General features: G+C 45.1%; 3 protein-coding genes across 6 annotated transcripts; 2 read left to right on the top strand and 1 right to left on the bottom strand.

Moving 5' to 3' along the window:
- Positions 1 to 98: 98 nt before the first annotated feature.
- lrp11 (low density lipoprotein receptor-related protein 11) lies at positions 99 to 10,524 on the top strand. Its single transcript, XM_077016391.1, has 9 exons — positions 99 to 1,536; positions 2,999 to 3,156; positions 4,447 to 4,588; positions 4,721 to 4,846; positions 5,123 to 5,281; positions 6,912 to 7,082; positions 7,193 to 7,249; positions 7,533 to 7,649; positions 9,018 to 10,524. The coding sequence occupies exons 1-9, from the start codon at positions 924 to 926 to the stop codon at positions 9,170 to 9,172; spliced, it is 1,698 nt and encodes a 565-aa protein (XP_076872506.1). The 5' UTR covers positions 99 to 923; the 3' UTR covers positions 9,173 to 10,524.
- A 2,781-nt stretch (positions 10,525 to 13,305) lies between these two features.
- pcmt (protein-L-isoaspartate (D-aspartate) O-methyltransferase) lies at positions 13,306 to 22,509 on the bottom strand. Of its 4 annotated transcripts, none has more exons than XM_077016387.1 (8): positions 22,226 to 22,488; positions 19,257 to 19,361; positions 19,050 to 19,081; positions 18,838 to 18,942; positions 18,598 to 18,718; positions 18,137 to 18,222; positions 15,184 to 15,412; positions 13,306 to 14,585 (listed from the first exon to the last, which is right to left on the bottom strand). In XM_077016387.1, exons 1-7 carry the CDS (start codon positions 22,395 to 22,397, stop codon positions 15,233 to 15,235), a joined length of 801 nt encoding a protein of 266 aa, XP_076872502.1. In that variant the 5' UTR covers positions 22,398 to 22,488; the 3' UTR covers positions 13,306 to 14,585; positions 15,184 to 15,232. The 4 variants fall into 4 exon arrangements, with proteins under 4 accessions (XP_076872502.1, XP_076872503.1, XP_076872501.1 ...); XM_077016388.1 differs by having other exon boundaries at positions 15,287 to 15,412; XM_077016386.1 differs by having other exon boundaries at positions 15,243 to 15,412; positions 22,226 to 22,479.
- A 1,305-nt stretch (positions 22,510 to 23,814) lies between these two features.
- nup43 (nucleoporin 43) lies at positions 23,815 to 27,125 on the top strand. Its single transcript, XM_077016385.1, has 8 exons — positions 23,815 to 24,051; positions 24,222 to 24,344; positions 24,705 to 24,782; positions 24,956 to 25,118; positions 25,411 to 25,543; positions 25,943 to 26,094; positions 26,384 to 26,500; positions 26,794 to 27,125. Exons 1-8 carry the CDS (start codon positions 23,932 to 23,934, stop codon positions 27,018 to 27,020), a joined length of 1,113 nt encoding a protein of 370 aa, XP_076872500.1. The 5' UTR covers positions 23,815 to 23,931; the 3' UTR covers positions 27,021 to 27,125.
- Positions 27,126 to 27,134: the final 9 nt, after the last annotated feature.

Here is a 27,134-nt window from a genome sequence, read left to right as displayed (position 1 = left end):
TTTCCACTGTTATCTTCTACACGCCGCACCGCCCATGCAGAGGGGCGGGGCCTACGCCACTGAAGGGGCGGCGACTGCCATTTAGGGAAGGCGCTTTTCTTGAAGGCGACAGCTTTCCTGCAAGTTTTTATTTTGAGTTCTTTCTCGTTCATAAACTACGTTCTGCAGACGTAGCGCAGGGAATGCAACTTTATTGTTAAGTTATGGCAGTCGCCTTTCGTGGAATACATACGCATCCGTCTGTTTAAATTAAACAACAATGATAACAATGTCCTTTGTTTATAGATTCTTGAAATTAAAGGGTTTAACTAATAACTAAACTTCCGTGTTCACGAGTCACCCGAACTGAAAGTCACAATGCTGACATCTAGTGACAGCTCATGGTTAATGCTTCGGGGGAAATTTCGGACTATTTTAATGATTATGACCTCGCACAAATGCAATAGACTCTCCAGTTGGAAAATTAAGGGTAGGGGGAGGGAAATAAAACCCAACTCTTATTAATAAACATATTTGGGTCAGTATCACGTTTCATTAAAAATAAATCATTTTTGTGTAGATGAATTGTTTAACAAGGATCAGAAATGACTCGTGAATCGACGTGCGTGATATTGCCAAAAGCTGCAGGAAACGAGGCGCGAGCGCCGTCATGTCCCGTAGAATCTGACGTCAGACACTCTGGATTCCGCGTGGCGTCACCGCCCGGTTCTGTGCGCGTGCCTGCTGCAGTACCACCGTGTTACCATCACAAGCTCGCCGCTCCACCCACGACAAAGACGCGCACCTGTGATTGCGTTACAGACCGAAACGTCGTATTTGTTTATTTTAATACAATGCCCGTCTGTTTCGTTACGGCGGTGTCAAGAGTCACTGCTTCCATCATCCCAGAGTGAAACAGAAGAACCGCAGAATCCAGAGCAAATATGTTTTTGCCCGCGTTGCATCAGCACCGAGCGCTGGTGTGTCTGTTTCTCTTCTGCATCATAAGGACAGGCGCCACCCGATCTCCTCAAATTTCGGACTTAAAATCGAAAATATCTGGTGTGGAGGAGTTACTGGAAGAGTTCCGTAAGCAGCTTCAGCAGGATCAAACCTACCCAAAAGAAGACGAGGTCGGGGACGCGTGCCTGGGCGACTTCGACGCGGTGGAGGAGCGCATCATACGGGCGATGGCATCGATTGAACAGGGGGCCACCTTCCTGTCGGCCCCGGGGCGGGTGTACAGCTGGAGGGACTGTCTTCACGCCTGCTGCGCCGAGCCCCACTGCACCGTGGCCGTGATGCAGGAGGACCTCAAGCAGGCGGACGACAGTCTCCGCTGCTACCTGTTTAACTGTACGTACAGGGGCGAAAACGTGTGCGAGTTCTCCTTCCAGCAGGGATTTAGCACCTACAGCCGAGGGATGCGCAATGGCACCGTCTCTCGAGAGCATCACCGGACCACAGCCGTGGGCGGCGGTGTTTCAAACACACAAGGTGGTCCTGTTAGAAGACCTGTGGATGAGGCCGATGGAGACAACGACTCCTCAATGCAAGGTAGGCCTTATACAGCTGTTACACTGTACCTTATACACTATACCATATACAGTAACCTTATACACTATACCTTATACACTATACCATATACAGTAACCTTATACACTATACCTTATACACTATACCATATACAGTAACCTTATACACTATACCTTATACACTATACCATATACAGTAACCTTATACACTATACCTTATACACTATCCCTTATACACTATACCTTATACACTATACCATATACAGTAACCTTATACACTATCCCTTATACAGTAACCTTATACACTATACCTTATACACTATACCATATACAGTAACCTTATACACTATACCTGTTACACTATCCCTTATACAGTAACCTTATACACTATACCTTATACACTATACCATATACAGTAACCTTATACACTATACCTGTTACACTATCCCTTATACAGTAACCTTATACACTATACCTTATACACTATACCATATACAGTAACCTTATACACTATACCTGTTACACTATACCTTATACAGTAACATTAAACACTATACCTGATACACTATACCTTATACAGTATACCTTGTACATTATACCTTATACAGTAACATTAAACACTATACCTGATACACTATACCTTATACAGTAACATTAAACACTATACCTGATACAGTAACATTAAACGCTATACCTGATACACGATACCTTATACACTATACCTTATACAGTATACCTTATACATTATACCTTAAACAGTACACATTATACACTATACCTTATACACTATACTTTATTAAGAGGCTGTATCCCTACTGAGAGACATTTCCCTTTGATTAGAAAGTCATAGATGTTTATTTTCAGTTTTTGGTTCTAAATTCGCGGTTGATCTATCATGTCAAATCTTACAGGGGAAAAAATGAATGCAGATGGCGTGTTTGCATAGACAACAGGTGTAGGATTCATAGGCTATAAAGCAAGTCTGTGCTGCACCCTACACTTCTCCATCAGCTGAGGTGGTGTTTGGTCTGTGGTTAATCATTATGGAGCAGTTCTTCTTTTCAGGCGTTACTAATCGGTTTTTGATACGCTATAATTACGAATACAATAGAGTAGTCTACCCTACATCTAATATTCTGGTTCTGGCTAAATAAATAATCTCGTTCTGTGAATTAAAGACGTAATTGTTAACAATGCGATTTAATAAAAACAAAACAAATATTTTAGGACGTATTCTTAGTTAACACAGGCTTAATTTCTTTGCAGTAGTTTAAACCAGAGCTCGTGGTCCTACCAAATAGGAAATTACCTACAGTTTGGGATGTAACCCTGGAGGAGTATTTAGACTTGTGGAAGGTGAAATTTGCTGAGGAATTGCGTGTTTTGGCCTAGGGCTGAATAAACCGAGCTTGGACCAGACTGTTAGGTTTGTAATTGGGAAGGGTTGGTTCATGAGGTCGAGTAATGACGCTAATGCTCCTCAGAACTGGACGAACCCCCGCGAAGCGATGCGGGTCTCGACGTGGTGGTCCAACTTCCTACGGACTGGGCCATCCTGGACGGCAGAGACAGTATCGACGACCACGGCGTCACGCGATATGAATGGGCTCTCGTTAAAGGAGATCCGTCCGTCAGCATGAAGGTGACCGTTCATCATAACGTGCTGTTTATGTGACTATATGTGAATTGCTCATGGTAACGTCTGGTTTTAACCTTTGGAATTGTCTTTACACGATCTGTTCACTAATCTGCTCACTAAATCAAAGTAAATGCGTATTATATACACATTATACTAGAATGATAAATTCACAATGGTGTGTGTGTGTGTGTGTGAGAGAGAGAGAGAGAGAGAGAGAGAGAGAGAGAGAGAGAGAGAGAGAGAGAGAGAGAGAGAGAGAGAGTACTCACAGCCTGGCAGGAACAACTGATAAGGTGTTTGTAGAGTAGGATCTAAATTAGTGAGTAAACACTGAGGGTCATATGCATGCAGAGAGTAAGAAACCAATGACATTGCAACTTTGCTTACACATACACACATGTAGATGTGTGTGTGTGTGTGTGTGTGTGTGTGTGTGTGTGTGTGTGTGTGTGTGTGTACACTCCCGTCCACCTGCTCAGCAGTACAATAAAGGTCTTGTTGAAGGTGCTCGGTGTTCACTGTTCACCCACTGAACATCCATCAGCTAACACACACCATCAGCTAACACACACTGTTTCTCTGTGTTATTTATATTACCCATCTGTTGCTTTTAAAACCCTGTTTCTGGTTACTTTCATTCAATTAGAAAATGGTCTAAAATGTGTCCTTTTAGTTTAGTATAAGATATCTTTTCAAGTGAATTACTCTTGATCCACAGAGTAAATTAGGATTTGTCACACTAACAATATACTGTACCTAGATTAAAGGCAATAGTAATTGCTTCTTTTGTGGGGAACTGAATTAGCTGGACTTAACCCTGGATTAGGAGACAGTGGTATTTGACTAAGGATGTTATTAAGTGGGTGGAGATCATTTTTTCAGTGAAAGTACATTTAAATATCTTTAGATTGTTTTTAAGATACATATCATTTGCAATTATAAGAATAGTTTTGCATCAGATTATATAGCTAATGATCAGATGCCTGTAAAAGCCAGACATGCCGTATGCTAAGACAGAATTGTGTTCGGAGCACGTCTTTTCTGTTCACCCTGAGGTCATTTGACTGCTTATCTATTACCTCACAGTTGATTACTACGACACTTACAGCCTCACTCAGAGTTGCATGCGATCACACGTGAACCCTGACACAGAGTAACATCTCCAGTGATGAGGCCTTTCAGTGTCGTATTGACTCCTTCTGCGGTTGTGAACCTTTTTGGCAGTATGTGGCGCGCGGGGGGTTGGGTTAGACCCGCCGTGTGGTTGCTAAGGCCTCTGTGTCACCTGTCCAGGTGACCCACCCGGGCCTGCTGAAGCTAGGAGGTCTGAGGGAAGGTCTCTACACCTTCAAGATGACCGTCACCGACACCATCGGGCAGAGGAGCTCCGACAACGTCACGGTGACAGTGCTGGCTCCTGCACACCACGCAGAAGGTTCAAAAGCCCCCCCACCGCAACTCTCACTGTCTGTTTCATGCCTTCATTTTCTTCCTGTACTATATCTATATATCTCTGTGCGTTTTAACCACAGCCTTAAGTACATACACGTTGTGCGTTTTCGTGCAGTGTGCACCCGCCACTGTTCGCGGTACCAGTTCATGTGTGACGACGGCTGCTGCATCGACATTAGCTACGCGTGTGATGGCAAACAACAGTGCCCCGACCGCTCGGACGAAGACTTCTGCCAGAACTGTGAGTCCAGCTCGGCTAGAGCATGGCGTCCTGGTGTCACGGGCACGGGGCGCCTTCAACCTCTTGGCTTATACCTTAAAAAAAAAAAAAAACAACAGGTTCCAAGGTTACTTTTACCATCTCGGTTCAGTATTCATGGTTTATAACTGCGAAGGAGTTTAAATAGTGCTTTCTGTGCAGATTTCGAAGCTATATTTCTCAGAATTGCAATTCTAACATGCCTGAAAGCAGGAAATTTGAACAAGATGTCGTTGTGTGCCTTTCTCCATGCGGTAGTTGACCGAGGGCGCAAGGTGGTGACTCACGCGTCCAACGCTCCTTCCCAGAATGCCCTGGCACGAGAGGCCGACGGCAGAGCCATGATCCCTGCCGAGCCACGCCATGCCGAGACGCCCAGCGAGCCCAAAGAACAAGACCAGCCTGCAGTCAGCCAAGGTAACGGTGCTAGCCTCTGAACTGGCCCGAGAGCCCTAACAATGCTGTCTTTAAATCAAACTTAAGGTCAGCCAGAGTAACAATGCTAATGTCACCGCAGGCCGAGTAACAGTATTAGGTTGTCAGGAAGTGTACAATGATATCCTCAAAGCTGGCCTACAGTGAAACATTGAAGCAATGCTAACCTTAGAGCATGAGTAGCAAGACAGGCTAACAACGCTAACCACACTTACCTTGTTTAGCCCCTCCCATTTTGTGTCTGTAAGCTTTCTCTTTTTTGTCCTGTTTAAAAAGCTCCAGTTTAAAACACTCCAGAGGTAAACATTCTGTGGCAAATGTTTAACAAGGACATCACACTTAATGTTATGGATTCAGTATTAGCTATATTAGTTAGCTCAATTAACACAAACCTATCCTATCCTAACCTGTCCTATTACAGGGTTGCCAACTCTCACACAATGAGCGTGAGACACACGCATTTGACTGTCTTCACACGCTCTCACGCCACACTTCCGATATCTTACACCAAAAAAACAAAATCTAGTTTATTTACCTCTGATCCACATCTATGATTCAATGAGTTACTAGTTCACTCTGGCACCAACCACTGATCGCGATATAATACTTAATTTGTGTCCATTTTACACCCCCCCCCCCCCCCCCCCCCCCACCAATTACTTTCGCCAACCCCCCCAAAGATCAAATCTCACTCCAAGTGATCTTGAAAAGTTGGCAACCCTGTCCTATTAGCACAAACCTCTAAACTATGGGTTGGTAACACACACCAACTCAAACCCTCTAAAATGTTTCAGAAAGTCCCCCACTTGTTTTTGGCAGTTGTTTACCGCTTGGATCCAGTATCTGACTCTAATATCTGATTTTAAGAGTTGATCTTGTGCATTGTTCAACTCAAGTTCAAAGACAAAATTAACAAGACGATAGGGTCCTTTTTCCTTCAGGTCTCTTCAACAGTGAGTCTACAGTCCACAACGCTGATCTTATAGACTGACAGGCAGCTAGGAAAATGTACTTCACATACCAACCCTGTTGTCCAAAGATAAGCTAACTACATGGTGGTTAAAAGCACTGTAGACCAGGCAAACACAACCTAAGAGTGTACCTACGCAACAGGCCTGCAGACCATGGACAAATCATGGATTAGTGCACCATTAAGAGCAGTATTGACAGGGCAGAGTTTGCCAAAGCGTATGCACAAACACACAGCCACACATATAGAGATCCCCCTCTATAGAGTATGCTCAGCCAGTATTAGGATTCAGTGCACGACTTCAAAACACATACAGATGATTCAAGCACAGTTGCTTAATGGTGCGCTGAGAGAATTCTGTGGACAGACAGAATGTTTTAATCAGAAGAGATTAGCTCACAAGAGATTTCCATCTCCCACTCTGTCTGGCTGTGCCTCCGTCTCTCTGTCTCGTTCAAAAACAAAGCTTCTCTTTGTCTTGTTACCTGATCCTTTTCAGAGCCAAACACTGCCACACAGAGCCAAGACTGTTAGCTTGACTCTTAACGTTTTCCACCCTCTTCCTTTCCTTTCCTTTCTGTTTTTCACTGGCCTTTCTCTCACTCACACACATATCACCTTACCAATTGCCCTCTCTCCAAGATCCCTGCATGGCGCCCCCAGTGGTCGGTCCGTGTAAAGGCGCTTTCCCCCGCTGGTATTATGACTCTACAGCTGGGGAGTGCAAGCACTTCCTCTACGGAGGCTGCAAAGGGAACCACAACAATTTCCTGCAGCAGTCGGACTGTGTGAACGAGTGCATCCAGGAACCCGGTGAGTGTGTGTGACGAAAGAACAAATTACTAGGAAATCCCTAATAATCCCTTAATATATGCCAGAGCCTCTACATCAGTCTGCGTCATGAACTTTTAAATGTCTTTCAGCACCACGGGTTCAGCAGGTAACCACAGCACCTACCCCTACCACAGAGGCAATTACAGGTACACTCCTCTTAGCACACCTACCTGCAAAGAGTTTGCTGATTGTCCCTAACCATGACAATATGTTATTACTGTGTTATGAGTGCTGCACACATTCCCTGCTATGAATTGTGGGTATTTTCATTAGGGCTCTGTTGTTAGATTATGTTTTAAATATAAACCATGTGCCAATCTACATATCGGCTAGGGTCGGACGTGTTAGTCTTCAACCATATTTTAGGTTTGTTGTTTACACGGATAGCAAAAGAATACCACTAACTGATGGCTGAAATGTTTGCTATAGTTGCCAAGTCTCTCAGCTCAGAAGCCAAAGGTGAGGATTCTGTCTTGGATCACCACAATCTTCAGCCAGTTTCCAAAGCTCACGCAGCAACAGGGGGACGACCGCCCCCTGAGTCAGGTCTGGGCAACGATCCTATTACGTTTTACATCTTAACACGTTGCATTCAGCAACTACTGGGAATTATTCAGTAGATATGTTGAAACTAATATGAGAAACGAGGGTCTGGACTAGGGCTGCACGATGAATCGTATTTTTATCGTTATCGCGATGTGAAGTTTCACAATAAACGCATCGAAAGAGCCACGATAACTCCTTGAATAACAGCAAACTCAAATTGCATTATCCTCGTCCAGCAATAGAGGGAGCTATTCGCGCTGCAGACTATGATCACGTGACGTAAGTAGGCAAGAGGCAGAGTGAGGTGAACACGCTCATCAGACACGCGATTTGGTTTAAGCCTGGTTTACACTTGACGCAGCGCGAGGGTCCGCAAGGCGAAAATAACAATCACGGTGGCTTCGCCCGTGCGCGATGGTCTCGCGCGCTGTCGATTCACGAGGTCGTGCACCTCTCGAATTTTGTAAGTTCGCGCACACCGCGTCTCATGGCAATGAGAACAGTCATGTTTGCCGGGTTCATACACCTATACAAGGTGGAATTAAAGCACTTGTACGTCACTTTCAAGGTCCATTTCAATCATTTCCAGCTCGTTAAACTTGAGTTAAATATTTATACACATACTCTAAATGATTCGAAATAATTCGCTTTTTTTTATCACATTATTTAATGGTTGTTTATTTTCAAAACGCCCAATCTTAACGTCTTCACGTTCTTTCATGTTTCATCCTGGAATTACAAGAGGCTCGTATTTGTTAACGTAATACAAGAGAACTGTTCAGTCCGACAGATATTTGTTGTGAAACGAAGTAGTTACAATTTCAAGTACTTTAGCCTAAATTCCAGCACTTTTCAAACCTGATACACAAAGCAACATTAAAATTGGTCAGGTAAATGTTCATTCCCCTGTATTTGAGGGGTGTTTTTTCTATACTACTAGGCCTACATATCGTTTCGGGCGACACTGCAAAGAATGTGACACGGCAAGATTAAACGCTTCCGTCGTTCGCGGAGGTTAACGAGGTGTGCGGAGTCGCGCTACAGTCACTCGTGAAAGTATAAACCTAGATTGAATCTATTGTTGAATAAACCTGCAAAATATTTGGAATTATTCTGGATTCATTACACAGTAAAAAAAAAAAAAACGAATTAACGTGCTGCTGTTCAGAGAGACACTACATCTCTGTATTTTAATCTTAATTTATCGTGGTTCACATCGATATCGGGATATCCAACAATGTTATCGCACATCGTAATTCTAGTCCATATCGTGCACCCCTAGTCTGGACCCAATGCAGACCCAAGGCCTGGTAGTTGAAGGCTGAATAATGCTGATGGATGTATCTGTGTGTGTGTGTGTGTGTGTAGGCGCCATCGTGCCCCTGGTCCTGGGAGTCATTATCAGTGCACTGCTGTTGCTGATGGTGGCCTGTAGGCTGCGTGTTGTCCGGCGTCGAATGAAGAAGGCCCCGCCCCTCACGACGGAAGAGTCTGATTACCTCATTAATGGCATGTACCTGTAGCCAAGGCCACGCCATCCTGTACACGCGGACAGCTTCTGTGAATATTACACAGAGCATTAGCAAGTGCATTCAGTTCAGCCATGCCATCAAAATCTTCAGATCTGAAGCAGCTGACTGTTTTTGATATTCGAGTATCAAAAAAAGTTATCAAAATAAAAGTCCCCTAAGAACAAACAGCATTTAATGGCATGTAGAGGAGAGATTTTTTCTTTTGCATTTTTAATTTCCTAACAATTTACACAATGCGTTTGAAATAAGACGTTTTGGTGTCTGTAATTACAATTTATTTATCTATCACTAATTCAAATGAGTAATGGAGGAAGTGAAAGAGAGGTAAAGAAAATCGTGCAGGCAGGGTGGTGTGGATGGCATAAAGTGTCTGGGGTGATCTGCGATAGAAGGGTGTCGGCTAGAATGAAAGGAAAGATCTATAGGACAGTAGTGAGACCTGCTATGTTGTATGGACTGGAGACAGTGGCACTGAGAAAGAGACAGGTGAGGGAGATGGAGGTGTCTGAGATGAAGATGTTGAGATTCTCATTTGGAGTGACGAGGAAGGATAGGATCAGAAATGAGTTTATTAGAGGATCAGCACATGTAGCATGTTTTGGAGATAAGGTTAGAGAAGCGAGATTGAGAAGGTTTGGACATGTACAGAGGAGGGAGGAGGGGTATATTGGTAGGAGGGTCTTGAGGATGGAACTTCCAGGCGAGAGGAGGAGAGGTAGACCTAAGAGGAGGTTTATGGATGCAGTGGTAGAGGATATCAGAGTGGCTGGTGTGTCAGTGGAGGACACTCAGGACAGGGCCAGATGGAGGAGTTTGATCCGCTGTGGCGACCCCTAAACGGGAATGGCCGAAAGAAGAAGAAGAAGATGATCACTAATTCAAATGGGGAGGACTGTTAAATACTGTGGATTACTTTGAGCAGTCAATAGATGAATCTGGATAACTGCTTGGTTGTTACCTAGAGTATGTGGTTTTCAAATTCAAACATTTCTTATAAGAACCTATCGCCAAATAAAAGTTCATTTCTCCACTCAAAATATTCCAATCCAAGGTGAGGAGTCTTTCATTTTAAAAATAGCAAATTTTACAAAAATCACATTGTACTTATTTGCAAAACAAAGTACAATTGCAATGATAACACAAAACCGGAAAAAAAAGATTAGAGAGTTTTAGTAATGCTGATGCCCATGTGCTTCCTGGTCCAGACTAGCACACCCGGTCCGGAACAGAAACGTAGGGTTAGTGTTTTCCCGCTCAGACACGTCTATATTTAGACGTCATCCAGAATAAGCTTCAAGTGTTAAAGCAAAAATAGCGGCATGTGGAGGCACTGAACCATGGTGCCGGTGTGTGCAGTGAGAAGTCTGACCTCAGGGAAGAATTTCCGACACAGCCGGTGCTGTGGCCATCTGTGAAAGGTCCTACTATTGGTCCTACAAGGTCCTACATCTACTCATGGTTCTCCTACTAGGTCCTACATCTACTCATGGCTCTCCTAATCTTCGTTATCAAATCTCTGGCTGCCAGTGTTGCTACTGTAAATGCGTTGCTGTATTTGCGACATGTAAATGATGTATACACAGTGGAAATGTTTGTGGGGAAAGGATATATTTGAATAAATAGATATATATGTATTAAAGCGCCAGTCACGTGACTGTGAGGTTCCGTTATTTCATTTGAAAAGAAACTGCATGGCCTAGTAGAACCGTCAGTGAAGCTTTCTACATGAATGCTGCACTGCTGGACTGTTGAATCAAATTAAATCAATCATGAAAACGGGACTGTCCCCGCGGGTTGCATGGGCGTGTGCAGGGACAGTCCTACCATGCGTGTCCAGTCAGGCCCGCGTCGCTATTTTCTAAATAAAATACCCGCCATTCTATATTTCACCACAAGATGGGAGTAGACCTGGTACACACGAGTAGCCCTCTCCAGTGTCCCAGTGTCCACCCCCTTATTTATTATAAAATAAATTAGTTTGCATAAATTAGATAATGATCGGTTTCCACACAGTTTCACTTTACCAGATCTGACCCTCATTGTAAAAGGTTTGGACACTCCATTAAAGTTTAAACGGTACGTACGCTTCTCCCTGTCCTAGATTTAAGTTTGGGGTTTTTTCACTCGAGGGGCAGAAACAGAAAAACGCAGTCCGGTTCACAGAGAATACAGAGATGTTTCACTTGCATGAGTGAAATACTAAAAGGCGAACTTTTGTCTTTTTATCAGCAATTATTTATTTATTCATTATTAATGATTCGCGTCTTGACCAGCCGGTACATGGCAGTGAATACCAGTAGTGCGTATTAAACCCATTTATGGTCCTAGACTATGAAATATTTGGAGCCTCTTAAAGTGAAGACTTCACGCCACATTAAAAAACTGATCGCATAATAAGCGACAACAGGGAGGGTATCATTCAAATGCAAATGCAGGAAACAACATATTCGCAGTCTGAACAGGAATATAGTCCGCATATAATCGCTGTAATTCGGTTCAGAAATGTGCTGTATTTGGTTGTATGACCTCAGCTCGTACTTGGCTCTCTTGATGCGGTATTGCGGTCTCCACTTAGTCTCCTCATACATTTTACTGTTTTTACCTCATGAAATGCCCAAAACAGAACCCAACTAGTAAATGGGAGGATGTGAAACGTGTAACATCAAGTAAATGCCCAAAAGGTGATTAAAACTGCAGTCCATACACTTTTAATCCGGCCATGACTCCTAACATTTTGTTCTGTAAAAGACCCAAATGCCCGGTGTGGTGGTAGTATAAAAGATGGTCCAGTGATGAACAGAGACGGCCTATTAAATGTAAAAGATGTTCCAGTGATGAACAGAGACGGCCTATTAAATGTAAAAGATGTTCCAGTGATGAACAGAGACGGCCTATTAAATGTAAAAGATGTTCCAGTGATGAACAGAGACGGCCTATTAAATGTAAAAGATGTTCCAGTGATGAACAGAGACGGCCTATTAAATGTAAAAGATGTACCAGTGATGAACAGAGACGGCCTATTAAATGTAAAAGATGTACCAGTGATGAACAGAGACGGCCTATTAAATGTAAAAGATGTACCAGTGATGAACAGACGGCCTATTAAATGTAAAAGATGTACCAGTGATGAACAGAGACGGCCTATTAAATGTAAAAGATGTTCCAGTGATGAACAGAGACGGCCTATTAAATGTAAAAGATGTACCAGTGATGAACAGAGACGGCCTATTAAATGTAAAAGATGTTCCAGTGATGAACAGACGGCCTATTAAATGTAAAAGATGTTCCAGTGATGAACAGAGACGGCCTATTAAATGTAAAAGATGTTCCAGTGATGAACAGAGACGGCCTATTAAATGTAAAAGATGTACCAGTGATGAACAGAGATGGCCTATTAAATGTAAAAGATGTTCCAGTGATGAACAGAGACGGCCTATTAAATGTAAAAGATGTTCCAGTGATGAACAGAGACGGCCTATTAAATGTAAAAGATGTTCCAGTGATGAACAGAGACGGCCTATTAAATGTAAAAGATGTACCAGTGCTGCACTGCTGGACTGTTGAATCTAATTAAATCAATCATGAAAACGGTGTACCAGTGATAAACAGAGACGGCCTATTAAATGTAAAAGATGTACCAGTGATGAACAGAGACGGCCTATTAAATGTAAAAGATGTTCCAGTGATGAACAGAGACGGCCTATTAAATGTAAAAGATGTTCCAGTGATGAACAGAGACGGCCTATTAAATGTAAAAGATGTTCCAGTGATGAACAGAGACGGCCTATTAAATGTAAAAGATGTTCCAGTGATGAACAGAGACGGCCTATTAAATGTAAAAGATGTACCAGTGCTGCACTGCTGGACTGTTGAATCTAATTAAATCAATCATGAAAACGGTGTACCAGTGATGAACAGAGACGGCCTATTAAATGTAAAAGATGTACCAGTGATGAACAGAGACGGCCTATTAAATGTAAAAGATGTTCCAGTGATGAACAGAGACGGCCTATTAAATGTAAAAGATGTTCCAGTGATGAACAGAGACGGCCTATTAAATGTGCATACAATAAGGTGAGAGAATTGTAGGCAGGAGGGAGAAAGGAGAGGTCAGCAGACGGAGGGAGGTTTGCACTGCGTTGTTTTATTTGTACAAAGCCACATTTGTACGAAAGCAGAGGACGCTGGGATAATCAGCATGGGGGGGTTCACACACACAAGCTCAACCCTGCAGGCAGAAGTTGGGTTTTGTGCTGTATTTACGCGGCGTGGACCTCCAGTAGCGGGTTTAAATCAGTGCGAACACGCGCAGCCAAGCTGCAGGTCAATCATCTAAAGAGCAGGTTAAATACTGTTATACCAGACCGCGCAAATCTACACCTAACTCGGCTCTAAAACTCTAATGGACTTGAGTGGCAATCCAGATCTGAAGGTCTCAAAAGGGCCAGGGAGTCCACCCAGAACGGACCAGTTAGACAATCCGTGTCAAAACCGCACAAAATGGGTAGTGTGTAGATATGAATCACCTTCCAGGACATTTGGTTTATATCTGGTGAGCATTCGTGTTATGTTCGCACTGACTGATAATACGTAAATAATCAATCATTTTTATTGTCAAAAAACTCCCATAACTGTGAAACATTCTACCAGAGCGTCGGTTTAACCAAGCGCGGTTACCTCACTTGTTTTGAAACTCATTATATCAATGAAAAAGAAAAGCGTTTCATTTATATGTTAGTGAAGGTGGCGGTAGCGTCCTCAAATCAAGAACTCGTCTGTGCGAGAACGTTTTTGAGGCTCTTTTTAGAAGCCCTACAACTCCCTACAAGTTCTCCAGCACGTTCAGGTTCTCAGCTAGGACTTCAGAGCGCTCTACAACCAGACCCAGTACAGGAACGCACAGCACGCACGCCTCGAATATTACATTAACAATGAGGACGCAACTCTTTCAGTCCCCAAAGACTCAACACGCCTTAACCTCAGCTTCACCCGAGCTGAAATACACAAAACTAAAAAAAAAAACAAAAAAATCAATACTGTATATCACCAAAAAAAAGTGCACCTGCCAATCAACAATCAAAAGAAAAAAAGTTCACAAAGCAAACTGCAGGCATGAAAATGTCAAGGCTAAGCCCACTCTTTTTGTGTTTGTTTATTCCTTAAGCGATCAGTCTGTTCCCTCCATCCTGAGGGCTTGAGCCGCACGGTGGTCGGTCCGTCCCGAGAGCGATAGGCTCCTCCCCTCCATCGGTTACCATCATGTAGTTAGTCGTTAAGTCCAGATTGATGGGGTGTATGTTATTCCTATGCGTGCGTGTGTGTGTTTGTGTGTGTGCGCACGTGTGTGTGTGTGTGAGTGAGATGTTCAATGTTGCCAGACTGTCGGTCGGTTCAAAGTTCATCCCTATGAGAGACAAAAAGAAAAAGGATTATTCTAGTGACACACACTATCTGACACACACAACTCTCACACTCTCTCCCCCCCCCACACACACACACACACGAAGGCCATCAATCATGCCACGAGCATTAAGAGACAGGAAACACCCCATCCTCCACAACCAACGCACACACAAGATGCTCACGCTCATTTATCCATTCTTAATCTGTCAGTCCAAATGCATCACTGTGATCTGCCATGACTCATGACAGGGCTGAAAGGCAGCCTGCTAAAGCACAAACGCTGTGGTTAGGAGCCATGCTTCTCTTAGTACGCCTTCACCAAGGCCACACATTCAAACTCAAGCCAAACCCTTTGGAAAACAGAGCCAAGAACAGGTTATATGCTCAAAAATCAAATAAATATTGAGTATCAATAATAATACATTTTTAAAAAGTAAAAATCGGAAAGGCTTGTTTTTCCGTTTTCGTTTTAATTGAGGGGTGTTAAAGTCGAGGGGGGGTTGAAGTCGTGCAGGTGGTCATGGGGCGGGGTGCTGGCAAAACAAAACGTCAGCGAGCAGAAGAGGCAGCCGTGTCTGCTTTGGACTACACAATTTCACCTGAGCCCTGCGGAAGGGGAGGGGGAGAAGAGGGGGGGGGGACAGGAAGTCACTTCCACCTGGACCACTGCTTGTCTTTGTCTGTTAAAGGCACGTAAATCACCCCCATCAGGGGCTTCATCTTGGTGCTGCCGTCCTCCAGCTTGTCGTGCTGCTCCAGCATCTGGTTGCCCCCCGCGGGACCCACGGGGAGGATGAGGCGCCCGCCCGGCTTCAGCTGGTCCAGGAGCTGCAGCCAGGAGACACACGCACCAGGAACTTAGCACCACACCACGGAGAGCGTAAGATCTTAGCACCACACCACAGAGAGCGTAAGATCTTAGCACCACACAACGGAGAACGTTAGATCTTAGCACCACACCACGGAGAGCGTAAGATCTTAGCACCACACCACGGAGAACGTTAGATCTTAGCACCACACCACGGAGAACGTTAGATCTTGGTCATCGCTACATTTCCGTATGTAACGGGATGACGGCAAAAACCATTAGCCACATGAGTCCAGAAGACTCAAAGTACATACATGCACATGACGATTTAAATAGCTTTAGATTTAAACATCTAGAACTCTTTTTTTAATAAGCGTGCTGTTGTGTGTGTGGCTATAAAGATGGAGCTGTAGTGATGCTGTTATGTGTGTGGCTATAAAGATGGAGCTGTAGTGATGCTGTTGTGTGTGTGGCTATAAAGATGGAGCTGTAGTGATGCTGTTGTGTGTGTGGCTATAAAGATGGAGCTGTAGTGATGCTGTTGTGTGTGTGGCTATAAAGATGGAGCTGTAGTGATGCTGTTGTGTGTGTGGCTATAAAGATGGAGCTGTAGTGATGCTGTTGTGTGTGTGGCTATAAAGATGGAGCTGTAGTGATGCTGTTGTGTGTGTGGCTATAAAGATGGAGCTGTAGTGATGCTGTTGTGTGTGTGGCTATAAAGATGGAACTGTAGTGATGCTGTTGTGTGTGTGGCTATAAAGATGGAGCTGTAGTGATGCTGTTGTGTGTGTGTGGCTATAAAGATGGAGCTGTAGTGATGCTGTTGTGTGTGTGTGGCTATAAAGATGGAGCTGTAGTGATGCTGTTGTGTGTGTGTGGCTATAAAGATGGAGCTGTAGTGATGCTGTTGTGTGTGTGTGGCTATAAAGATGGAGCTGTAGTGATGCTGTTGTGTGTGTGGCTATAAAGATGGAGCTGTAGTGATGCTGTTGTGTGTGTGGCTATAAAGATGGAGCTGTAGTGATGCTGTTGTGTGTGTGGCTATAAAGATGGAGCTGTAGTGATGCTGTTGTGTGTGGCGCTATAAAGATGGAGCTGTAGTGATGCTGTTGTGTGTGTGTGGCGCTATAAAGATGGAGCTGTAGTGATGCTGTTGTGTGTGTGTGGCGCTATAAAGATGGAGCTGTAGTGATGCTGTTGTGTGTGTGGCTATAAAGATGGAGCTGTAGTGATGCTGTTGTGTGTGTGGCTATAAAGATGGAGCTGTAGTGATGCTGTTGTGTGTGGCTATAAAGATGGAGCTGTAGTGATGCTGTTGTGTGTGTGGCTATAAAGATGGAGCTGTAGTGATGCTGTTGTGTGTGTGGCTATAAAGATGGAGCTGTAGTGATGCTGTTGTGTGTGTGGCTATAAAGATGGAGCTGTAGTGATGCTGTTGTGTGTGTGGCTATAAAGATGGAGCTGTAGTGATGCTGTTGTGTGTGGCTATAAAGATGGAGCTGTAGTGATGCTGTTGTGTGTGTGGCTATAAAGATGGAGCTGTAGTGATGCTGTTGTGTGTGTGGCTATAAAGATGGAGCTGTAGTGATGCTGGTGTGTGTGTGGCTATAAAGATGGAGCTGTAGTGATGCTGTTGTGTGTGTGGCTATAAAGATGGAGCTGTAGTGATGCTGTTGTGTGTGTGGCTATAAAGATGGAGCTGTAGTGATGCTGTTGTGTGTGTGGCTATAAAGATGGAGCTGTAGTGATGCTGTTGTGTGTGTGGCTATAAAGATGGAGCTGTAGTGATGCTGTTGTGTGTGGCTATAAAGATGGAGCTGTAGTGATGCTGTTGTGTGTGTGGCTATAAAGATGGAGCTGTAGTGATGCTGTTGTGTGTGTGGCTATAAAGATGGAGCTGTAGTGATGCTGGTGTGTGTGTGGCTATAAAGATGGAGCTGTAGTGATGCTGTTGTGTGTGGCTATAAAGATGGAGCTGTAGTGATGCTGTTGTGTGTGTGTGGCGCTATAAAGATGGAGCTGTAGTGATGCTGTTGTGTGTGTGTGGCGCTATAAAGATGGAGCTGTAGTGATGCTGTTGTGTGTGTGTGGCTATAAAGATGGAGCTGTAGTGATGCTGTTGTGTGTGTGTGGCTATAAAGATGGAGCTGTAGTGATGCTGTTGTGTGTGTGTGGCTATAAAGATGGAGCTGTAGTGATGCTGGTGTGTGTGTGGCTATAAAGATGGAGCTGTAGTGATGCTGTTGTGTGTGTGGCTATAAAGATGGAGCTGTAGTGATGCTGTTGTGTGTGGCTATAAAGATGGAGCTGTAGTGATGCTGTTGTGTGTGTGTGGCTATAAAGATGGAGCTGTAGTGATGCTGGTGTGTGTGTGGCTATAAAGATGGAGCTGTAGTGATGCTGTTGTGTGTGTGGCTATAAAGATGGAGCTGTAGTGATGCTGGTGTGTGTGTGGCTATAAAGATGGAGCTGTAGTGATGCTGGTGTGTGTGTGGCTATAAAGATGGAGCTGTAGTGATGCTGGTGTGTGTGTGGCTATAAAGATGGAGCTGTAGTGATGCTGGTGTGTGTGTGGCTATAAAGATGGAGCTGTAGTGATGCTGGTGTGTGTGTGGCTATAAAGATGGAGCTGTAGTGATGCTGGTGTGTGTGTGGCTATAAAGATGGAGCTGTAGTGATGCTGGTGTGTGTGTGGCTATAAAGATGGAGCTGTAGTGATGCTGGTGTTGGCGGGGGGGACGTACAGCCTGTGGCACAGAGGGGGCAGCAGCTCCAACGTGGATAGCATCATAGGGAGCCTCTTCTGTGTAGCCCAACCTCCCATCTCCAACTGAAACACACACACACACACACACACACACACACACACACACACACACACACACACACACACACACACACTGCATTAGTGCAGCTCAGCACGACCAAGCAATCTTTAGTGCCAGCTTCATCCCCGAACAGAAGGGCAGGTTGCCGTAGTGATGCCAGTCTGGTGGTGATGCTGTTTGAGTGCAGAGAGGCCCAGCAGCTTGGAATGAGTCAGCGTGATCAACACACACACACACACACACACACACACACACACATAAAGAAATCAAGCCTCTGCATTTTAAGTGGTTACGTGATCCGCTAGCAACAGGAAGATCACCCTCAGATTTGGGGGCATGTGGGATGATGCTCCGTTATCTGCAGGTCTATTACGTACCGAGAAGGTTGATACGTCCCGACGATATCAAAGTAGGGTCGTCTTTCTTGACGTTATTGACCGAGTCGTCGACCAGCTCCTTTATGTGATCAATCCCGATGACTTTTCCCTTCGGCCCCACCTGCAAATCAGAGATCAGAACTCGAGGACTCTACGGGCGACGGGGCGGTCGTGTCTTTGGGCCGAGCGCAGCGTGTGGGCCGCGTGGGCATTCTCACGCCGCCGGGCCCCGAGACTCACCATCCGAGCGAAGCAGACGGAGAGGATTCCGCTGCCCGAGCCCACGTCCAGAGCTTTGGCACCTTCGTACAGCTGATCGTGGAGCAGCTCCAGGGCGTACGCGTGCTGGAGACATGAGACCACACACAACAACCATCAACACACGCCCCCCCCCCCCCCCCCCCTCGCCGCACACCAGCTTGTGTTAGGAGGCCAGAACACTCGGCACTTACCATGTGTGGTGCGCTGATGGTCGCCTGGTAACCTGTGGAGACGCAGAGGGGGCGTGTCTACAAGCCTTCAGAGCAAACTGATGGGTGGTAGCTAAATCCACAGATGGCTTAGGAGAACAACGCTCACACGGGCGAACGCACAGAACGAAACAAGCACATACGCTTGCACATGAATCGACTAAGAAATGACCGCAGTGACCCACATACCTATAGACTGGGGAGAGTCCATGTAAGGGTTGCATCTGGAGAAGTGGGCCCGGTCTGTCGCAAGCATGACTTCATACACACGGTCTGACTTAATGATGCCATTCTCTGAAAGACAGTAAACACACACACACACACACACACACACACAATATAAGAATATATTTATGTAGGCTGGTTGACGAGTTGTGGCAGAGGCTGGAGGAGCCTGGGGCAGGTGCCTGCAGCTGCTGGTAAACTGAAGTATGCATGCACACAACACACTTACATACACACACAAAACCAGTTTGTGAAAAGTTGAACGCTTGTGCAACAGTTGGTTGTTCAACTCTTACTGTACGTGCTCAGCTCTCAGTGATGGGAGTGTTGGGAAGCCAACGTCTACATTTTAAAATACCTGAATAGTTTGACTGAATTCACAAAACTGACTAAATAAAATTTTACATGTGATGTGAATAAGTGGCCCAACATTATTGTGAAGCAGTAACTTCAGTCATGCAGTGACCGGTCGGGACAGTATAAGGAAACCATGTAATGGACATCCAGTCTTGCAGAATCATGCTGAACTGGGCAGCGTGTGGAGATCTGGCTATTTCCAGCAGGTATGCAGCACAACAGTGGTGAGAGGCCGAAAGGTCACCCTCCCCAACACACACACACACACACACACACGGACAGGAGTTTTTTGGACATGTTCTCATGGTGGTAATAGGTACAAAGTTAATCAATTAGAAATCAGGTCTTTTGGCAACATATTGAGTCTATAATAATGAACCTGGGAAACAAAACTTCCTCTATTTGTACTGCCAGGGACACTTCCTAAATGTACTTGTAAACCCAAGATAAAAGAGTCACAGAGTTACATGGGGGTCAAATACAGCTTAACCAGTGGAATGCTGAGGAAGAACCACTTCCAGTACGGCCATATATGGACACGCCATAGGCCCCGCCCAGCACGGGGCCCCGCCCAGCACAGGGGGCCAGAGATGAAGATTCAGACGTAGAACCTTCAGTGATACAAGTATAAAGGCATAAATGATGAAATTCTGCAAGACCTTATGTCGCCGCCCTTCAGGTTGGCCGGAATAAGGGCTCGAGTATCTGGCTAGCAGCCCAACATCCTTTCTGTTCCATTTAACCTGGGCTTGTCTCGTTTCACACTGCCCTTTGCCGCACTATAAATACAGCCGCTCCGCCACACAAAGGTAGGGTCTCGTCTCAAAACTGCGCTCTAGGGTTTAGTCCTCTCTGAGGGTGCTTCACAACTCAAGCCTTCAACGTCTGTGGTCGCACACTTGCCCTAAATATAGTGCACTGGGCGCCGTCCCACGGCCTGAAAACACAAGCCCAGGAGGATGGGTTACATGCTAGACTAAGTAGAAATATTATTAGAAGTATTCTTATCTTACGTTAGCAATAATCTCAGACTAACCGAACAATAGGCAATTTACCCGATAATTCTGCATTCATTTATAAAAGTGATCAGACGCAATAAATACAATCCACAGTAAAACATTCTTTGTCGCGGTAATTTAGTTTATTTGAATTCCATACTTTTAAATAAACAAATAAGAATTATTTTTGTAGGCTGCTGTTGTTGCTCCATTTAACAAATCATCAAATAGTGTTGCAAATATTGCACAGTTTAAATAAACAAGCAACAAAACAATTTAGCTACGAACCCTACTGCACTGTTTATGTGTAACCTATATGTATTAGCGCTGTTGTGGTATCCAATGGTAAACGCTACCATTGTGTATTTGAACGTACTGTAAATCATATTGCATCATATTGTACCATAGACATGTAGGGGGGGAATTAATAAAGTGCAACATTTCTTCACATATGTTGCATCATCAATTAGCCAATGGATTTAGACCCCTGATGAACATGTTCATATCCTAAAATATGAATACACGATTTACACTCGATTCTAACATTTTCAGCACCAAATCTTCAATAGTCATGTCAATATCAACACAAGATGAGCAAACGACAAGAACCTCTCCCCAACAGCCTAAACCCCAGTGCCACTCCCCAGTTCCACTAACCCCAGCTCCCTAAACCCCAGCGCCACTTCCCAGTTCCCTAAACCCCAGCTCCACTCCCCAGTTCCCTAAACCCCAGCCCCACTCCCCAGCTCCCTAAACCCCAGTTCCCTAAACCCCAGCTCCCTAAACCCCAGCACCACTCTCCAGTTCCCTAAACCCCAGCGCCACTCCCCAGTTCCCTAAACCCCAGCTCCCTAAACCCCAGCTCCACTCTCCAGTTCCCTAAACCCCAGCCCTACTCCCCAGCTCCACTCTCCAGTTCCCTAAACCCCAGCCCCACTCCCCAGTTCCCTAAACCCCAGCTCCCTAAACCCCAGCGCCCTAAACCCCAGCGCGGCCACGCCCACTTACAAACAACGACAAGGCTCGCTCTCCTTAGCTAGCCGGCTAGGTCGTCCACTACGCTAGCTAGCCAAGACAAATATAAACGGTGGTCCAGAAAGCCCCGCCGGTGGGGGTAACGCACACCAAAGGTCCCCGACCTACAGTCCGTCTAGACGGGCCCCCCTATATCTGACCAACGCCACAGACCAGGCTTTAGCTCTTCGGCTAGCGCGCTAAGCTAGCTACGCTAGCTGACTAGCCGCAGCACCGGTCGGGTAGCTAAGCAACGCCGCCCCCGTTCAGCCATGAGAGTCAACACTCTCCCCCGGAACACCGGCGGGGCTCGCGCTGGACGGCGCGCTCCGCAGCTTCATTCTCACCGACGGGTTTTTTAACCGCACGTTAGCCTAGCCTAGCCTAGCCGACGAGGCTAACGCGGACTGACGCGCGCGCCAACGCACGCGTCTAGGGCTCGCGCGTGACCCCGTCATAGTTGGAGGGGGTAAAAAAAATAATAATAACGCGCCTCTCTACTCGACGGAGAGCGGCAGCGTCGAGTAGAGGGAGAAGGAGGCCGGCCGGCCGGACGAGACTCACTGCGGAGGTTGTTGACGAGCTCCGCTTGGCTGGTTCCTCCCGATTTCCAGGCCATTATCACACACAGTCTGTGCAGCGCGTACAGAGCGGCTGTCAGTGCCGCGCATGCGCACAGGACCTTCGCCACACCGACCGCGTCCAGCGGGGACGGAGGCGAGACGTCACTGGACATGGTCGCTGCGCCTAAACGGGCCCGTCGTCGCGTTTCATCCACCCAGAAACGAGCTACACGGAGCTCATCAGTGCATGCATCTGTTTTTTAAAAATAAATAAATAAATGTGTTCATTTGACAGCTGAGGAATTTGAAAGGCTGAATAGTAGTGCCGCCTGCTTCCAGCAGCAGGAGCACACGGGCTCATTACACGAACACGTGACTCTGAGACTTTTGGAGGTGCCAGATTTGAAATGTCGCACGTTTTGTGTGGCGGAAAATTAAAAAAAAATTAATTTGGCTATAGGTACGACCTTCATTTAAACAAGTGGTTTTAGAGGCATCGCTGCGAAGGCTGCCTGTGTGAACCATCTAAGACCAAAAAACACATATAAGTGTTGTAATTACAGTACACTGTTCTATTAAAATACTGCGCGTGTGTTGTTGACTGCACTATTTAGAAAGCTATTTTATAACTGTTGTTATAGCGATTAGTTTACGTTTTTTTATTTAGTGATAATTTTGTTTTAAGATTTAAGAGTTTGTTTTTAATTCAAATGTCAACTTGAAGAGATTCATGTTAACCCAAATTAACATCAGTATTATTTGCACATGATAGCTTTTTCTTTTGTTATTTATTTATTTACTTAAAAGGCAACAAACTTATCAGGACAATATGTTTCGTTATTCAATTTACTTGGATCACTAAGGAAAATAAAGGTTTTTTTATGTAAAAAAAAAAAAAGAAAAACCCATCACAGAGAGTGAGAGGCTGTGTATGAAATGATAAGCTTTTTAGCCTATGGGTGGCGTTCTAATTTTGCCCAAAATAAGTAAGTAGTGAGTTACCAACATTGCTTAGTGCGTCAGTGATAGTTTACTTCAGCAAAATTCTGTTCTATTGAAAAATGTCAGTAAACCACAAGATCTCTCTTGTGTGTCTTACAGTACGAGGCGTCATCAGATGTCAAGAAGTCACCCAACACCGTTTGTAATGTTTCATCAATAGATATATAAATAGTATAGTGTCTTCATACTATTTCCTGGTAAAACATACATTATTTTATGGTGGGCTATTGATAAAAGGCATTCAGGATTAGTATTTTTAATTTTTTCAAGTTATATTTATAATTATGATATTAGAGTAGCTACTTAAATTGGACTATTTTCCAAAATGACAGCTAAAGTTCTTCAATGTCCCATTCTTTTGTCGCCATATTGTTGCCTTGATGTTGGCTTTAGGTGCTGACAGCTGTTAACATCTCCATAAAAGCAATTATTAAAATGTTATTTTGAAACAGCAGCTGACAAGTCTCCCTCTATTAAATCTTGAATGAATATATACACATCCCGGTATCATGTTACTGTACACTAGTACACTATGCAAATATGCGAACGCCCCATGTGTTTTTTTTTTCTCTCGCTTTTTGAAGCTCACAGTTTGGAGTGGGGCTTCCGTACAGCGGAAGGGGAGGAGCTGGCGGGATACAGGAACTCTATAACCCATGTTAGAACCATCTGGACCAACACAAACAAAATTAAACACTTGCGGTCATGGATTGTATCAATGCTAAGTATGTATCACAGAAGATTAGTAAAACGCGATGGAGGCCTGTTCTGGCGTCGGCGCTACAACAACCCGAGTTTTTTGCTGCTGGATCGTGGGACAACGAGGTGCAAATGCATGACAGCTGCTAGCCAGAGAGCTAACCTAGCTAGCAAACTCTCTAACTAACCACCTAACGTTTCTTCACCTCAACCATAATCTAATGTAGAAAAAACCCCAAAATGCATAGGTTGTGTTTCCTTTTTATTTACTTCAGTACGTTCCTCGTTTATTGTAGGATAATAAAGTTTCCATCTGGTCTGTCGGGGAGACTGGAGTGTACAGTATGGGAGATGAGTTTGAGGGGGACCCGCAGTTGCTGTGCGAGTGTGAACACCGTGGGGACGTTCTGGACCTGCAGGTGGGCTATCTACCTGTCTACACGCACCTGCAGCACAACACCTGGGCCATCTACCTGTCTACACACACCTGCAGCACAACACCTGGGCCAGCTACCTGTCTACACACACCTGCAGCACAACACCTGGACCTCCAGCTGGACCAGCTACCTGTCTGCACACACCTGCAGCACAACACCTGTGTCTGTGTACTCTCAGCAGAGGCCATGTCCACCCACGCGTTACAAATGTTGCCCACTAACTTGCAGCCGATAGTGTATAAACTGGATTGATTGCTTGTTCACAGGTGCTTATCCTTTTTTACCATTAGTTGTATTAATGTCCTATTGTTTACTTATCTACCAGTTTTTTATCTCCTTCAGTTTCTGGATCAGGACAGACTAGTTACAGCATCGTCCTCAGGAGCAGTGACCATCTATAAACTTCACTCTGAAAGCCAGGTATGAGAGTCCTTTAAAAACCTCTTCATGTTTGCTGATCACATGTTTGAGTTCTAATTAGTATTTGCCCATAAAGCTAATAGATGCAGGTTGCTGCCTGTGCTTTGTTAGCCGATGCCGTGTGCGTTCGTGCTGCAGATGAGAATGCCCGTGGCGTTTGCTGTGGTTCGCAGACGCTGTCCGTGGTTCACGCGTGGGAGGGGGCGCATCACTACCACTGTGCCAGCGCACCGTGCACCGCGGTGGTGTGCCGCAGTCCGGAGCTGGTGTCCGTGGGCGAGGACGGGAGGGTGGTGCTCTACAAAGCTGACCAGAGCAGGGTGACATGCACCATCGGTACCGTACAGCACACCGGCTCAGTTCATCACCTAGATCTGAAACACTAAATCGTGCGGTATTGTCCAGCACTGCAGGTCCACATTGTTGAGTATTGTTATTTGAATTACTGAATAGGGCAAACTGAACCACCATGTAGTATAAAATCCAGGTATAATAATGTATTTTTCATTGTAAACACAATGGAATAATATTCTAATCAGTGTGAGATATTTGCAGTCGGTCTTTTAGTGATACAGGGAAGGTTGCAGAATGTTGTAATAGTTTATTTCTGCATGCTGCTGTTTCCCAGAGAACGCAGACAGCAGCACAATCCACGCGGTGACTTTTCTTCGCTCGGCTGAAGTGCTGACGGTGAACTCCATTGGGCAGCTGAAGCTGTGGGACTTAAGACAGGGCAGCGAGCCCGCACAGATCCTTTCTCTGTAAGAAATACACCCATGTTGGCACACTATCTCCCCCTACTGTTTACAAAGTAACGGTGCAATATACATATATGCTATTTACCAAAGTGACGGTGCAATATGCTATATATAATATATATAACATTTTTAACATTTAATGTATGTTTTAGATTGCTTAGATTAATCTTAATGGCTTGGTTCTTTTTGTTAAACCTTTTTTTGTGTGGTATGAAACTGGAGGAATCGATATACAGCCTGACACTGCAGTTCTTGGCTTCAGTGTTGAGATGTCTTCTGCCTTCAGTAGAATGTTAGGGGGTCACATTTGCACTTTTGACTGCATCATCTACAGCTGCTGTTGCGGCATCAGCCGGTTTTGCTTGTGCACAGTAGTGACGTTGAACCGTGTGGTCTCCGCAGCACTGGAGACAGGGTGCCCTTGCACTGTGTGGACAAGCACCCGAACCAGCAGCATATAGTGGCCACAGGAGGCCGGGATGGTATGTTGTGCATCTGGGACGTGAGGATGGGCAGCGTGCCCTTCTCTCTGATGGAGGCCCACTCTGCAGAGAGTGAGTATCTGATGCATGAGTGCATGCTGATATGTTGCAGAGAGAGTTTTTGTGTTGGTGCTGCATGATACGGATGTAATATTGCCATGTGCCATATTAATTTAGTCCTGTGATTCCCGTGATTCATAATGACACAACAGTTAATCTGGAACATCTTTGAATTATCATAGCGCACAAACGCACAATTTGCTAGGCTCATATGCGAATTCCTGTCATATCAATATTGGCCATATTTTGAGTGCGGTAGCATCATGGAACCTGGCGCTGCGTTGTGTGTTTTTCCTCCTAGTGTGGGAGGTGCATTTTCACCCCTCAAACCCGGACCACTTGTTCACGTGCTCGGAGGACGGCTCGCTGTTGCACTGGGAGACCTCGTCTGGGTCAGATGCACACTCCTTTCTGCAGGGTACGTGGAAGCCACAATCGGGGCAATATCAGACCCAAACACAAAATCCCTGACACTCAAAGTCAGACATATAGCCAGTGTCATTATGTTATAGCAATTATACATTGAATGGTACTGATGAGGCTAAAACACTGCTTGATAATTGTGCATATAAAGAGTTAGGGATAGGTTGCCTGGTTTGGTTGACATTTCAGGCTGTGTCCTCTTGGGACTGAGAGGTCACTGGTCTGCACTTTTCCAGTGTTTTAGATCGGAGTTGTTGTTTACCTGGTTTTGCTTTTATTCTGTGTCAGGACACAACAGCAGCATGATGTCCCGCAGTGCGACAGCGCCGGCCGGAGGGAACCAGTCACTCATCAGCGCGTGGCTCGGCGGTGACTCCAGCAAGGGCCGGCTGGAGACCACCCACATGCTGCCCAGCCAGACGCTGTCCGTCAACAGCCTGGACGTCCTCGGACAGTGCTTGGTGTGCGGGACTGATGGCGAGGCTGTGTACATACACAGACGAGTTCCAGTGTGATGTCAGCAATTAACCGATTTTGTTGTCACAAAATGCTCTTTTCCCTAGCTGTTTACCCCCCTCTTTAGTACACTTGTAAGGAATAAAACAATTGTCTTTTTGCTAGTTTTTGAC

This window comes from Brachyhypopomus gauderio, chromosome 9 (genome assembly GCF_052324685.1).
Source record: "Brachyhypopomus gauderio isolate BG-103 chromosome 9, BGAUD_0.2, whole genome shotgun sequence".
In the NCBI taxonomy this organism is placed as follows: Eukaryota; Metazoa; Chordata; class Actinopteri; order Gymnotiformes; family Hypopomidae; genus Brachyhypopomus; species Brachyhypopomus gauderio.
Note: the sequence above shows the minus strand (reverse complement) of the source record. Positions and strands in the feature narration are given on the sequence as shown.

Coding starts and splice junctions, on each gene's coding strand:
- lrp11 (XM_077016391.1), top strand. CDS start 924: ATGTTTTTGCCCGCGTTGCATCAGCACCGAGCGCTGGTGTGTCTGTTT. Junction 1,537..2,998: donor CAACGACTCCTCAATGCAAG/GTAGGCCTTATA, acceptor AATGCTCCTCAG/AACTGGACGAACCCCCGCGA. Junction 3,157..4,446: donor ATCCGTCCGTCAGCATGAAG/GTGACCGTTCAT, acceptor TCACCTGTCCAG/GTGACCCACCCGGGCCTGCT.
- nup43 (XM_077016385.1), top strand. CDS start 23,932: ATGGATTGTATCAATGCTAAGTATGTATCACAGAAGATTAGTAAAACG. Junction 24,345..24,704: donor GGGACGTTCTGGACCTGCAG/GTGGGCTATCTA, acceptor TATCTCCTTCAG/TTTCTGGATCAGGACAGACT. Junction 25,119..25,410: donor CAGGGTGACATGCACCATCG/GTACCGTACAGC, acceptor GCTGTTTCCCAG/AGAACGCAGACAGCAGCACA.
- pcmt (XM_077016386.1), bottom strand. CDS start 22,397: ATGTCCAGTGACGTCTCGCCTCCGTCCCCGCTGGACGCGGTCGGTGTG. Junction 18,943..19,049: donor CCATCAGCGCACCACACATG/GTAAGTGCCGAG, acceptor TCATGTCTCCAG/CACGCGTACGCCCTGGAGCT. Junction 18,719..18,837: donor CCGTCTGCTTCGCTCGGATG/GTGAGTCTCGGG, acceptor TCTGATTTGCAG/GTGGGGCCGAAGGGAAAAGT.